Source organism: Colobus angolensis, unplaced genomic scaffold, assembly GCF_000951035.1.
Source record: "Colobus angolensis palliatus isolate OR3802 unplaced genomic scaffold, Cang.pa_1.0 Scaffold87, whole genome shotgun sequence".
In the NCBI taxonomy this organism is placed as follows: Eukaryota; Metazoa; Chordata; class Mammalia; order Primates; family Cercopithecidae; genus Colobus; species Colobus angolensis.
Genome location: NW_012122598.1, coordinates 2,193,781 through 2,208,376, shown reverse-complemented (window position 1 = coordinate 2,208,376; position 14,596 = coordinate 2,193,781). Strand labels below are relative to the sequence as shown.

The following is a 14,596-nucleotide window of genomic DNA, read 5'->3' as shown; positions in this document are numbered from 1 at the left end:
AAAGTCTAGAACCAGACCAGAAATACCATTTGACCCAGCAATCCCATTACTGGGTATATACCCAAAGGAATATAAATCATTCTATTATAAAAATACATGCACGTGTATGTTTATTGCAGCATTATTCACAATTGCAAAGACATGGAACCAACCCAAATACATGGAATACTATGCAGCCATAAAAAGGAATGAGATCATGTCCTCTGCAGGGACATGGATGAAGCTGGAAGCCATTATCCTCAGCAAACTAACACAGGAACAGAAAACCAAACACCACATATTCTCACTCATAAGTGGGGGCTGAAAACAATGAGAACACATGGACACAGGGAGGGGAACAACACACACTGGGGCCTGTGGGGGCGGGGTGGCGAGGGGAGAGAAAGCATCAGGTCAAATAGTTAAGGCATGTGGGGCTTAATACGTAGGTGTTGGGTTGATGGGCAGCAAACCACATGGCACACATTTACCTATGTAACAAACCTGCACATTCTGCACATGAATCCCAGAACTTAAAATTAAATTAAATTAAAATGTAAAAAAGAGCCACGCTGGGATCCTGCAAGAGCACAGCCATCTCTTTCCCCTTCCCAACTTCCCACAGGCTTTCCATCTTATTCAGGAGCACCAACCCGAAGTCCAGGAGAAAGACCCCGAGACCCTAGCCAGAAGCACGTGTAGGACAAAATAAATAGTGATAAAGGGGGTGGGGCAGGACCCCAGTACCCTGGAACCCGTCTCTGAGCAGCCTTGGTTCCAGGGAGCCTGGTCAGAGCTTGGGGCAGGGGGTTGAAGAGCCTTGGTGGAAGGGGTGCTTTCTCTTACCCCTTTCCCAGTTTTGCCCTTCCTCTCCTCTGCCCTGGTCTACTTCTCCCATCAGCAGTAGCTTCTCCCATCAGCTGCCCCACAACCCTCTCCTCCCTGCCTCTCCAGTCTGCATCAGTATCTCAGGGCAACAGGAAAACACCATTCTCCAAACACAGGTCCTAGGGTCCCAGGGTAATGTGGGGAAGGGGGCGGTGCTGACAATGAGGTCCGTATTATTTCGTATTTACCTAAAAGTTCAAGAAATCCTTGCTGACATTCTTGCTTGGGGCCCAGCATTTAAACTTAGTCACTGCCCAGAGCCCTTGTTTTAGGAAAGAATGAGATGGTCCCTGTTGCATAACCCAGAACTGGGTGGGTGTGGGTAGCCGAAGGAAACAGTCCCTCTTCCTCTCTCTTGTGAGGCCTGGCTAGGAGTGCCTGGGATGGGCGAGACACTGCCTAGGGAAGGTGGGTGGGGAGCGGTGGAAGCCGACCCTTGCAGCGAAGGCAGACAAGTCGGCAGGCAAAGATGCTCAGAGTAGTCCCTCCCCCGAAGCCCCCTGGGCACAAGACAGTCTGATGAATCCAGAAAACCCCATGGACGACTGGGAGGGAAGGAGACGGATTCTGGGAGAGGAGAGGAATGGAGGCGCGAGCTTACCTGAAGGATGGGGATGGGAAGGGGGGTGGGGTCTGCTCTCTGGCCACTGTCCCCAAGAGCATCCAGAATACGAGTACCTCTATTTCTGTCCCTCTTTAGTTTCAACCCGCCAGTTTTCCCCCTTTCCCTGCCTCCCAGCCAGTTCTCAGCCCGCACACAGCCCTCTCCAATTCTTCCAGACTCCGCATGCGCCCACCACAATGCTAGGGTCTCCTACTGTTCATTCAAGGTGTATCCCTCCCTGCCTCCCGGCCCTTCCCCCTGTTGGTTTACCCCAGTCTGGCTCCCCTCGGGCCCCTTTTCTCAGTAGTCACATCTCAGGGGTGCTTTCTCTTACCCCTTTCCCAATTTTGCCCTTCCTCTCCTCTGCCCTGGTCTACTTCTCCCATCAGCAGAATTTCTCAAGACCCCGTTATCCACCCTCTCCATCTTTTCTCTGTCCCTCCACATTTGCCCACTCCTCTCGTGATCCACACATACAATCTCTTCTCAGTTCTCTTTCAGCCCCCATCTTCTCACTCCCCACCGGGTCCCTGCATGCCCCTCGTCTTCCTACAGATACACACTAAATGGATTGCACTCCAGTCCTTCCCTTCTTCCGCTCCTCCCCACCCTCCAGTCCCTCCAGCCAGCTGTACAGCTCCCAAATTCCGGGCCGAGATTCCCGGGAACAAAGCAAGAAAAAGCAGAGCAATTTGGGAAGTAAACAGAAACTGGAAAGGGAGGGGGAAAGAGGAGTGGGGAGGACCCAGGTTGGGGGGGCCCTCCCCAGTCCCACCCAGTTTAGGGAATGCCCCTGGCCTCTCCCCCACCCCCCCTTCACCTGGCTCTTAAAGGGCCCGGCCCCTGGCCGGCGGCTACTTAAGACAGAGGGGCGGCGGCGGGCAGCAGCTGCGCTGCGACTGCTCTGGAAGGAGAGGACGGGGCACAAACCCTGACCATGACCCCCCACAGGCTGCTGCCGCCGCTGCTGCTGCTAGCTCTGCTGCTCGCTGCCAGCCCAGGAGGCGCCTTGGCGCGGTGCCCAGGCTGCGGGCAAGGGGTGCAAGCGCGTTGTCCAGGGGGCTGCGTGGAGGAAGAGGATGGGGGGCCGCCAGCGCAGGGCTGCGCGGAAGCTGAGGGCTGTCTCAGGAGGGAGGGGCAGGAGTGCGGGGTCTACACCCCTAACTGCGCCCTAGGACTGCAGTGCCATCCGCCCGAGGACGACGAGGCGCCTTTGCGGGCGCTGCTGCTCGGCCGAGGCCGCTGCCTTCCGGCCCGCGCGCCCGCGGGTGAGTCCGCGCCCCGCCCCTGCCCCGCCCACGTGAGACCCGCGTCCTCCAGGCAGGGTCCTGGGGAGACGAGAGTGGGTGGCCCTGCAAGCCTTTGAGTCCTGACCCTTGACGCTTCCGACTTTGGGGGGCACATTTGTGTGGGGGAGAAGGGGCAAGTGCAGGAAGCTGGGGTGCGGCCAGGGGACCTGGGGATACAGCAGAAGGTGTCTGCGCTCTCGGTCTTTTTTTTTGCTCCGTTTATTTTCCCTTGATGTAGTGTGTGTGCAAGTGGGAACTTGGGGGCGGCAGGGGGAGAAATGGAGGGTTTTAGGGCCATCCCATGTGCTCCAGCAGGCCCAGCTCCTACAACCCTAGACGGCAAGCTGGGGAAAGGACACAAATGTTGTTCTCAGCTTCCACTTTGAGAAAGAGGGAAGGGAACCCCAGACTCCGAAATTCTGCACACACTGAGAAATGGCTCGTTTCCTCCTAATACCGGTGTTCGAAGCACCTAAACAGGAAGGGTCTAGAACCGAAGAGGTCCAAATCCAAAGTTGTATTAGACTTGAGTAGGGACTGAGGGCAGGCTAGGGCGTAGGGTGGGGGAGAGGGGAGAAAGAGTAGGGGAACGAGGGAATCTGCCAAATCAGGGTTATGATTTAAACCTGCTCAGAACTGTTCACCCATCCTACCCTACCCTGCTCCAGGGAGGAGAGCAGAAGCTGAGTCACTGGGTGGGTGGGACAGAAGTGAATCAGCACTGAAAACATGGGGGGCAGCAGGGAGATGGGGAGGACAGGAAATGCAAACTGCGCATCCCAGAGGCTCTGGGTTCCTTCCTCGGGAGGGGATGGAGAATTCACTTGGAGTTTCTTTCAGTCCCAAATGCCCGAGTGCAGGCTTCTGGGGGGTCCTCCTAGAAGGTGGTCTGGGTGGATGAGAGAAGGCAGTTTGGAACTACATGGTTGGGTGCTAAATGTAGGGAATGAAGGACAAGGTCTGGGGAGGGGCCGGCATCCTGAGGAAGAAGGATCAGACTCAGGGTTGCAGGGGAAATGTCTCCTGGGTTGTGAGTGGGAGTTGGGAGCTTGTCTTTGGGCACAGAGGGAGAGACAGGATCCCTTTAGGGGTTCTGATATCTTATTAGATATTAGGCAAATTCCAAGCAGTACCTGCTCCCCTTTCTGCCTTTTCCTATCCCTGACTTATTTCCTCACCCCTTCCCAGTCCTGAGCTCTCCCCGGACCCTCTGGAAACTTTCTCCAGAGCCAGGAGCAACCTGCAAATTGGAAGCCCCTCATTCCCTGCACCTTCTTAATCTGTCCTCAGCCTATCTTGGTTAAGGGTTGAATCCGTGTGCTCCTGGGACCACTGGGGTTGAGCTGGCCTGGATCACAGGGTATCAGAAGGGAGAGGTTCCCACTGCAGTGCCCCAGAAGTAACCACATCTCAGGCCTGGGAGGGGTGGGTTGAGTCACAGCAAGGTCACAGCAGGGACACACATTCCATTTGGGTCCCTGTTGGCCCCCCTCCTACATCCGTTGCTCTCTGCCCCAGCTCCCTGGCTTCGTGCGCCCCCTTCTGGCCTCTGGTGGAACAGCCAGGTATTTTCACCCAAAGCCCAAAGCCCGGAATAGTCCTTTGCATTTGTTCTCCATTTTTCATTTATTTTATTATTTATTGTAATTCATTAACTTATTTTTAAATTAATTAATTTTTAAAACATATTTACTTATTTATTTTGAGACAGTCTCACTCTGTTGCCCAGGCTGGGGTGCAGTGGTCCAGTGTCTCACTGCAACCTCCGCCCCTCCAGGTTCAAGCCATTCTCCTGTCTCAGCCTCCGGAGTAGCTGAGACTACAGGCGCCTGCCACCACGCCAGGCTAATTTTTGTATTTTTAGTAGAGACGGGGTTTCACCATGTTGGCCAGATGGTCTGTATCTCCTGACTTCAAGTGATCTGCCCACCTTGGCCTCCCAAAGTGCTAGGATGACAGGCACGAGCCACCGAGCCCAGCCAATAATTTACTTATTTTGGAGACAGGGTCTCACTCTGTTGTCCAGGCTGGAGTGCAGTAGCACAATCATGGCTCACTGCAGTCTTGACTTCTGGGGCTCAAATAGTCCTCCTGCCTCAGCCTCTAATGTAGCTGGGACTACAGGTGCATGCCACCACACCTTGGTAATTTTAAAAATTTTTTTGTAGAGATGAGGTTCTCATTATGTTGGCCAGGCTGGTCTCAAACTCCTGGGCTCGAGCAATCCAATGCTCCCACCTCTGTGTCTCAAAATGCTGGGATAACAGGCGTGAACCATGGCACCCATTCTCATTTTCCATTTTTGCTTTCCAAAACGCATCTCCCTTATAAGCCTTAAACTCACTATGGGAAATACTGGGGAATATTGTCAGGAAAAGTAGTGTAACTATTTGTCAGAGAAAGAAACTAGGGCCAGCATCATGCAACTATGGGGCATAAGGCCCTCCCTTCCTTACTTAAGCAGGTGATGTGGGCAAAGCCCTTCTCCACATGGCTCTGGCTGATTTCTGGCCTCTCCTTCTCCTATTCCTCTTGCAGTTGCAGAGGAGAATCCTAAGGAGAGTAAACTCCAAGCAGGCACTGGCCGCCCACAGGATGCGAACCGCAGAAACCAACAGAGGAATCCAGGCACCTCTACCACACCCTCCCAGCCCAATTCTGCAGGTGTCCAAGACACTGAGATGGTACGTTTGGAGCTGGTAGGGAGCAGGAGGGGTGGGAAGCCCTGGAGACTTCCCTCTGAGACTGCTCCCTTGGGCTTGGAGACGGCTCCATTGTCGGTCCTGGGTGCTTGCCTGGTGGGCCAGAACGTTGGAACAGGGAACTGGGCTGGAGCGGTTCTAAGCTGCCTGCTCTCCCTCCCCCAGGGCCCATGCCGTAGACATCTGGACTCAGTGCTGCAGCAACTCCAGACTGAGATCTACCGAGGGGCTCAAACGCTCTACGTGCCCAATTGTGACCATCGAGGCTTCTACCGGAAGCGGCAGGTGAGGCTGTTTTTCTTCTCCCCCTGCTCCAGTAGATGGCTCCTGCCAGGGAGTGGGGACGGTAGGGCTTGCAAAGCTGCATAAATAAGACACTGCCCCATCTTTAAGGATCTTCCAACTTCAGGAGAACATAGAGAATAATATAATTTATTATACAAACTTAGAGAATAATCAACCACACACTGTGGGAGAAAACCTACTAAAGGAATGGCCTAACTCAGTGGCTCTCAAACTTAAGACATCAGAATCCTCCTTAGGGCTTATGCCACACAGATGGCCGAGCCCCACCGGCAGCCTTCCTGATTCAGGAGGTGTGGGGGGGGGCCTGACAATATGCATTTCTAACGTGTTCCCTGGTGATCCGGATTTGGAAACACCACTTTGAAAACTACTGTTCCAGGCTAGCAGAATGCACACAATTTATTGGTTGAAGAGGGGGAACTAAAGAGAGGGAACTCTGGGCCGGGCGTGGTGGCTCATGCCTGTAATCCCAGCACTTTGGGAGGCCAAGGCGGGTGGATCACGAGGTCAGGAGTTGAAGACCAGCCTGAACAACATGGTGAAACCTGTCTTTATCAAAAATTACAAAAATTAGCCGGGCCGTGGTGCTGCACACCTGTAATCCCAGCTACTCAGGAGGCTGAGGCAGGAGAATTGCTTGAACCTGAGAGGTGGAGGCTGCAGTGAGCGGAGATCATGCCACTGTACTCCAGCCAGGGCAACAGAGCGAAACTCTATCTCAAAAAAGAGAGAGAGAGAGAGAGAGGGAACGCAGTGACACTTGCTGTCCCAAGGGGACCCTCAGGTGTTTTTGCATCCTCAGACTCAGACATCCCCTCTCATTCTCCTGCTGGAAGCCTCTGGCCTCACCCCTGACCTGTGTGCCTCTCTCTCCAGTGCCGCTCCTCCCAGGGGCAGCGCCGAGGTCCCTGTTGGTGTGTGGATCGTATGGGCAAGCCCCTGCCAGGGTCTCCAGATGGCAATGGAAGCTCCTCCTGCCCCGCTGGGAGTAGCGGCTAAAGCTGGGGAATAGAGGGGCTGCAGGGCCACTGGAAGGAACATGGAGCTGTCATCACCCAACAAAAAACCCAAGGCCCACGATCCACCTTCAGGCCCTGCCCCATGGGCCCCCTCACCCCTGGACCTTTACACATGCGGTTGGAAAGTGTTGGTGTTGGCTGGGGTGTCAATAAAGCTGTGCTTGGGGTAGCTGGCTTGTGTCTCTGTGTCTACCTCTCACAATTCTGGAGCCCCTGGCCCTCTCTTTACCCCACTACAGTTCACTCACAGCATTTCTTCTTTCCTGTGGATACCTTTAGTCCTTCCTGTGACAGCCAGGCAGAAGCTTCAAGCCATTAAGCCTCACAGAGCTGCCCACCAGGAGTTGGGAGTGGGAAGGGGAGACACTGAGATCATGGCCTTAATCTGAAGTTGTGACCTTGTTTCTAACATTGATCTTTGAACATAAGAGGAGGGGAAGGATTAATAGTTAATCCCAGCGGGAACCCAGCAAAGAGGAACTCTCAAAGCACGTACCCTTCTGTTACTTCCTACTAAAAAAAGAAGGAAATTATTACTAATATATGAGCTCATCCCATGGCCCTGAACCATGTGATTTTACCTGGACTACCTCATTTTGAGCTTACAATAACCTTGTGATATAGGGATTTTTGCCCCCATTTTTCAGAGGAGGGCACTGTGGCTTGAAATTTGGGGTCACTTGCCTGAAATTATATAGCTGGTAAATGACAGAGGGAGGTTTGCATCCGGTTCTTCCGTATGTGACAACACCTGGTATTCCTTAGGTGCTTAATACGTGTTTGTTTAGCCTCCTTTCTGCCTACATGCTCACCCAAGCAGATGTCAGGAAGTGCAGATGTTCAGGGGCCCTGGCACTCAGCCTTTCCTGGAGGGGCCCCAGCTCCATGAGTAGCACAGTGCTAACCCCATCAGAATTTAACCACATGCATCAGTCACACACCTTGTGGTGGAAGGGAACTGAACACACTGATACATGAAGACAGTTCTGACTCCTCCCTGACCTTCAGCCTGCTGGGAGAGACTGAAGGCCAGCCATGCTAGGTGACAAGCTTCTGCGAGGCAAAGTTCCCCTCCCCGCGACGTACTCAGCCACTATTCCTGTGTGTGTGTAGCGGGGGTGGATAGCACCCTTGGAGCTGGGCATCTGGATGGTGGTTGGGGTGTTAGGGGGATGTGGCCATCCCTGGAACAGACAGCAGAGTGAGGCCTGAATCTGAGAAGCTCTGCCCTCCGGATCAGATAACCTATCGCGCTCCCAGAGGCCCCCTCCTCCTGAAAGGACTTTAGTCTTTGGAGCTGTCACCTGAGCTGAGTGGGACAAGAGTTCTGCGGGGCAGGCCACGCTGCAAAGGAAGGAGGGAACACAGGCAAGGGCTGCCTGCTGCCCACTGGAGACCGCTCCATGGAGCCAGGCGGGGCCCGTCTGCGTCTGCAGAGGACAGAAGGGCCGGGAGGGGAGCGGGAACACCAACCCTGCAGAGATGGTGAGCCAGCCTCGCCCTGGGGGGGGGGGGCGCGGAAGGCACCGGCGGGTGGTGGGGCAGGAGGGGAGACATGCGTTATGGAGAGAAGGCTCCAACTGCCTGATGTCAATCCTTCCTGCTGTCCAGAGAGGCCAAGGAAGGCAGACCCTGGCCTCAGCCCTGAGCCACCCAGCTGGGAGATGGAACAGAAAAGAGCTATGTCAGAGCTGTGGCCTGGCCTTATCTTTCTGACTCTTTAGCCCCAGAGGGAGAATGGAGTAGCTTCCCATTCCAAGTGCCCTGTTCCCAGTAATGTCACCAGGCCCCCTGCTTGCCTATGGCCGCCTCACCACTGACAACAGCAACTTTCCCTTCTAGTAGCCCCACCCATGATACTAGATATTGACTGGCTGGGGTGAGGGCGGCTGCTGAGCACACAAAGCATTTCCTGAACACAGGATGCCTCTGGGTCTGCAGAACCCCAACTCCTCCTGTTGACTGTGCCTTTGATCACTCCTCCCAGGAAACACTGAGACGCACAGGGCCCCGGACTTGGTGAAATGGACCCGACACATGGAGGTGAGGGACGTCAGAGGTCAAGTGGACAGATCCTTGGTCGCAGGAGGCAGGAGTGAGGCTTGGTGATAAAGATGACTTGTTTTGGTTTTTGTTTTTTGAGTCAAAGTCTCGCTCTGTCGCTCAGGCTGGAGTGCATCAGCACAATCTCGGCTCACTGCAACCTCTGCCTCCCAGGTTCAAGTGAGTAGCTGGGACTACAGATGAGTGCCACCAGGTGTGGCTAAATTTTTTTTTTTTGTATATTTAGTAGAGACGGGGTTTCACCATATTGGCCAGGCTGGTCTTGAACTCCTGACCTCAAGTGATCCACCTGCCTTGGCCTCCCAAATTGCTGGGATTACAGGCCTGAGCCATGGTGCCCAGCCTGATGACTTGTTCCTGGTGCAAAGATCAGGTTAGAATTAAGGGTAAAGATGTAGGGGTTTGAAGCACAGGTCCCGAGGGTCATTGAAAGTCAGCCAGTAGATAGAGTCTTCCTGCTAGTGTGGCTGGAGGACAGGGGTGAGGACTGACAATCAGAGGTGACCAGGCTGGAATTCAGACCCAGGGAGGGGAAGCCTCGCTCCTGCTGTCACTCCCTGATCCTCACTGCTGCCCGGGGAAGCCAGAAGGAGATCAACTCTGGGCAGGAATCATGGCTTGTTCATCTTTTTACCACAGCACTTAGCATTGTGGGGTCCTACCCCACCAGCAGACCCATCACCACCCCACCAATGCCTGCCCTTCCCCCCACAGGCCTGCCACTGCTGACCGCTGATCCCCCATCCCTCAGACGCCCCAGGTTTTGTTTTTTTTTTTTAAAAAAAAAAGAAAAAGCACTATGCCTGGCATAGGTAGAAACTCAGTGAATGTCTAGTAAATGAGAGGATGGCTGACTGGAGGGACAGTGGGCTCTGCCCTGGCTTTGTCCCATAGGCTGTGAAGGCACAATTGCTGGAGCAAGCGCAGGGACAACTGAGGGAGCTGCTGGATCAGGCCATGTGGGAGGCTATACAATCCTACCCATCTCAAGACAAACCTCCGCCCCTGCCTCCCCCAGATTCCTTGAGTAGGTGAGTCTGGGGAGCAGCTGCGCAGGCTCCTCTGTAGCAATGGTCATGAGCTATCACATGATGTGCCCTTGCCAGCCTTGGCAGGACTGCGACTCCAGCCTTCCCTCTTCCCCACTTATCTTGTCTTCCTAACACTGGCCTCCACCTACGGGGCCTCGCTCTGCCCTGGCCCTGACCTTCCACCCGGTCCTGCCCTCTGGCCCTAGCCCTGGCCTTTCCCTACCACTCCCCTTGGCTCCCAAGTATTGACCTTCTGCATGGCCCTGCCCTCTGCCCACTGACTTCTTCCTGACCCTGAACAAACATCTCAATTCAGGACCCAGGAGCCATCCCTGGGGAAACAGAAAGTTTTCATCATCCGCAAGTCCCTGCTTGAGTAAGTCGGGTGATGACAAGTAATGGGAGGAAAAGAAAGGGCTTTGGCTGGGGGTCACGGTACCTCATTTCTCATCCCCAGGCTCTAGGTGGTTTGTGGGGAGGACTTGGAAAGGGTTTCTAAGGTACAGGTCCCCTATTTGCTCTGGGCGTGGTTGTGGAAGAAAGGCCTTTAGCTGGAAGTTCTGGATCGCTAGGCCCCATGCCTCATGTGTACAGTGTCTGAGCTAGTTCACACCACCCTGAGGACCCTCCCACACTGACCTTCAGGCCCCTGTCCCTCCAGTGAGCTGATGGAGGTGCAGCATTTCCGCACCATCTACCACATGTTCATCGCTGGCCTGTGTGTCTTCATCATCAGCACCCTGGCCATCGACTTCATTGATGAGGGCAGGTAGGTCCCCTTCCCACCTGGGACAGGCACACCTATCTGATCAGACCCTCTGGGTCCTCAGTGCCCCACCTGCCCTTGGGGCAAGCGGACACAGGTCCCCTCTTTGGTTATTGGACATGTACCAACTTTGCTCCCAACAACCTTCCCACCTGAAACACTCTCTAGGATCCCTTCCTTCCCCAGCCTTGGTTGGCCCTTGGTCTGTCCTCCCAGGGCCAGTCACTCTCAAATGCTTCTCAATGACACCTTGCCCCGAGGCAGATGTGTGTGTGTGCACAATGCACACCCATACACACTCCTTTCCCAGTCAGTTCTATTCAAGTAACATTGAGCACCTCCCGAGGACCAGTCCTAGTGTTCAGAGAAATGAGGGGGCAGACCCCACTCCTGTCTGTCAGGCACTCCCAGTCTTGTGGGGAAGACAGACATGTACCCAAGTGCCTGGGTGGGTCGTTTCCCCCACAGAGCACCCCACCCAACTGTGAGGATGAGCTTCAGAGAGCTGTATAACCTGGGGGTCTGTATTTCATGACTCCCACTATTCCCGGACCAAACTGAGGGTTGGGGCTGCTATTTCTTGTGGCCCAATAAGGAGATGCAGATGAACTGGGGAGGAAGAGAGTTTTTATTTCTGTAACTGGTTACAGGGAGAAGGCCTGAAAATTATCACTAGGCCAACTAAAAATTACAATTTCCAGAGCATATATACCTTCTAAGCTATACGTCTATGTGTAAGTGTGCATTCATCTAAAGACATAAGTGATTAACTTCTTTTAATCTATAACTAAGGTCTGAGTCTTGAAGACCTTCTTCTGGAGCCTCAGTAAGTTGACTTAATCTAAATGAGTCCAGGTGCTGGGGTGATTACCTTTCTCTTGTCTCCTGCTAAATCATGGAGGTTTGAAGAGTTTCTTCAGACCCCCAGCAAAACTTGTTTGAGGTTCAGGAAAGGCTTAGGCAAAACTCTTGGTGGGCTTTTGTTACATTCCGGCCTTTGTCTAAGGGCACTGGCTTTTAATATTTAACTTAACCACTCAGCCAGTACTGAAACAGTTGTTATGGAGGCCTGTGTTAGTGAGACCTGGCCTGCCACAGCCCCCTCCCTATGTCAGGCTTGGGAAGCAATAACAAAAACAGGACCAAGGATCCAGAGGTTCAGCAACGGCACTGCCTTTTGGTAAAATTTTTGTTGTTAGTTATACAAGTATTAAAAGGATAAAATCTACCACTAGGTTTGCATAAGAAAAAGACAAATTAAAAAAATTAAAAATGATAAAATCTCAGTAAAAAGCTCAAATACATGTTTTCCTGTAAAGGGGGTCCTTCTTGACCACCTCCTTCAATCCCACACTGCTCTCGGAGGATTTAAACAGTTTCTGACTGGGCGCAGTGGCTCACGCCTGTAATCCCAGCACTTTGGGAGGCCGAGGCAGGCGGATCACTTGAGGTCAGGAATTCAAGACAAACCTGGCCAATATGATGAAATCTTGTCTCTACTAAAAAAAAATATATATATATATACACACACAAAAAAAAAATTAGCCAGTCGTGGTGGTGCAAGCCTGTAGTCCCAGCTATTCAGAAGGCTGAGGCAGGATAATTACTTCAACCTGGGAGGCGGAGGTTGCAGTGACCAGAGATTGCACCACTGCACTCCAGCCTGGGTGACAGAGCAAAACTCTGTCTCTAAAAAAGAAAACAGTTTCTGAGTTTCCCTCCAGAGCATTTTCCATGCATTGACATTCAGTACCAAAGATAGGTACATTGTGAAGGTTTCACATAAATAAGAAACTGTACCTATTATTTTGTAATTTGCTTTTACTCACTATTTTAGAGATCTTTTCACGTTAGTCCATTGGTTTGAAGGACTGCAGAGTATGGAGGTGCTAGATTTGTTCACTTAGTCCTTTACCAATGGACACTTAAGTTGTTTTGTTTTTCCCCTTAACAAACCACACACTCTTAACCTAGGCTAACAAAACACTGAACAATCGGCATCCTGTTAGCTCCAACCTACAACAGACGCTCCAAAGGAACAAAACTAAGTCAGTCAGTCTAGTTACCTCATATCCTAACATGTGTTGTATATAGAGTACCGAGCCCTTAGCAACACCATGAAACCAGAGAGGGCTCTCAAGGTCATTTAGAATCAAACTCATGCCATGACTGAGTCTCCTGGAGCAACGCCCTGTGCCACAGAGGTGCCGTCTTGAACACCTCCAGAGATGGGGAGCTCACAACCTGATCAAGATACCTCAGTTCATCTTCCAGGAGCTCGGACTGAAGAGGAAGGGGACAAGAATGGACTTCACTTGTCTACTTTGTCTCTCCTCCCCACTCCAAGGCTGCTGCTGGAGTTTGACCTACTGATCTTCAGCTTCGGACAGCTGCCGTTGGCGCTGGTGACCTGGGTGCCCATGTTTCTGTCCACCCTGCTGGTGCCGTACCAGGCCCTGCGGTTGTGGGCCAGGCCGGGGGCCTGGGGCACCTGGACGCTGGGGGCGGGCCTGGGCTGCACGCTGCTAGCTGCCCACGCAGTGGTGCTCTGCGCGCTGCCGGTCCACGTGGCCGTGGAGCATCAGCTCCCGCCGGCCTCCCGTTGTGTCCTGGTCTTCGAGCAGGTGAGGGCCGAGCACTGCTGGGGGACAGGAAGGACAGGGTGGGCGGGGCCATCTCAGCAGAGGGGAGTCCCCCAAAGAGGGGGCGGGGCCCACGAGAGGGAGGGCAGAGACTGCATTGGCAGGGGCGGAGCTAGTTACCAGGGGCGGAGTCCGTTACGAGGGATTTGGGGAACCTGCAGGCTGGAAGGCAAACAGTGTGACACCGCCCTCACAGGAGGTTGACCGGAAAACTCCGCTCTGGCCTCTTATCCCAGCAGCCTTCATTCATCCCAGCATATGTTAGGCTATACAGTCATCAAACAAAAAGAAAAAGTATGGACTCTGACCAGACAGATCTTACACTCTGACTGCCTCTCAGAGGTAACCCAGAGCACAGAGAGGTTAAGCGATTTGCTTAAAGCCACACAGCAACTTGGCCTCCCCTCCACTCTGCCATAGGTTAGGTTCCTGATGAAAAGCTACTCCTTCCTGAGAGAGGCTGTGCCTGGGACTCTTCGTGCCAGAAGAGGTGAGGCCTTCAGCTTGCCCGGTTGTGAACTCAGTCCTCTTGACTGACTGAATGAAGCCAGCAGGTGTAGGATCCTGATAAAAGCCCTGCCTTCCTAAGCCCAGGTTGCCCGCCAGGCACAGCCCTGGCCTCCAGCTGGGCTCTGTGGGCCTTCGTCGTTAGGCATTCTCAGCTCCTGCCTCTGACAGATGGCACCTCTTGTTACCCAGGACTTCTGGCACTTTCCTATTTCCTATTTCCAGGCCCAGCCTGTCACCCAGGCTTTGTTGTTCCATTTATAGAGCACATGCAGTGTATATTTAGCATCATTCTTAAGGGCCCTAGAATTTTTGGAATGACAAGTTGGCACTGGCTCCAACTTAAATCACCAGCTGCATTAGCCCTTAACAAGAGACCTTAAAGTCACCAGCTGCAGGCTGAGCACAGTGGCTCACACCGGTAATCCCAGCACTCTGGGACACTGAGACAGGAGGATTGTTTGAGCTCAGGAGTTCAAGACCAGCCCGAGCAACATAGTAAGATGGGGTCTCACTTCAAAAAACTTTTAAAAATTAGCCAGGTGTGGTGGCTAATGCCTGTGGTCCCAGCTGTGTGGAAGGCTGAGGTGGGAAGATTACTTGAGTCCGGGAGGCGGAGGCTGCAGTGAGCCATGACTGTGTCACTGTACTCCAGCCTGGGCAACAGAGTGAGATCAAGTCTCAAAAAAAAAAAAAAGTGAGAGACATGCAACTCTTTCTTTCACTCACTTGAACACTTAAAGACCATTTCAAGGTTATTAATTGGCCTAATTTCAATTTCAATTTTTTTTTTTTTTTT

At 53.0% G+C, this 14,596-nt stretch overlaps 2 protein-coding genes across 2 annotated transcripts in view; both read left to right on the top strand.

Annotated features, from left to right (window-relative positions):
• The first annotated feature begins 2,134 nt into the window (after positions 1-2,134).
• On the top strand, positions 2,135-6,960 carry IGFBP6 (insulin-like growth factor binding protein 6). Its single transcript, XM_011930548.1, has 4 exons — positions 2,135-2,739; positions 5,299-5,444; positions 5,628-5,747; positions 6,645-6,960. The coding sequence occupies exons 1-4, from the start codon at positions 2,409-2,411 to the stop codon at positions 6,765-6,767; spliced, it is 720 nt and encodes a 239-aa protein (XP_011785938.1). The 5' UTR covers positions 2,135-2,408; the 3' UTR covers positions 6,768-6,960.
• Positions 6,961-8,137: 1,177 nt separating this feature from the next.
• Positions 8,138-14,596, top strand: part of SOAT2 (sterol O-acyltransferase 2) — a 16,976-nt gene continuing 10,517 nt past the window's right edge. The window contains exons 1-7 of the mRNA XM_011930689.1: positions 8,138-8,272; positions 8,775-8,830; positions 9,746-9,882; positions 10,199-10,258; positions 10,544-10,651; positions 12,996-13,272; positions 13,711-13,780. Coding sequence (XP_011786079.1) covers positions 8,191-8,272; positions 8,775-8,830; positions 9,746-9,882; positions 10,199-10,258; positions 10,544-10,651; positions 12,996-13,272; positions 13,711-13,780 — 790 coding nt within the window. The 5' untranslated portion in view covers positions 8,138-8,190. The remainder of the gene's footprint in view (positions 8,273-8,774; positions 8,831-9,745; positions 9,883-10,198; positions 10,259-10,543; positions 10,652-12,995; positions 13,273-13,710; positions 13,781-14,596) is intronic.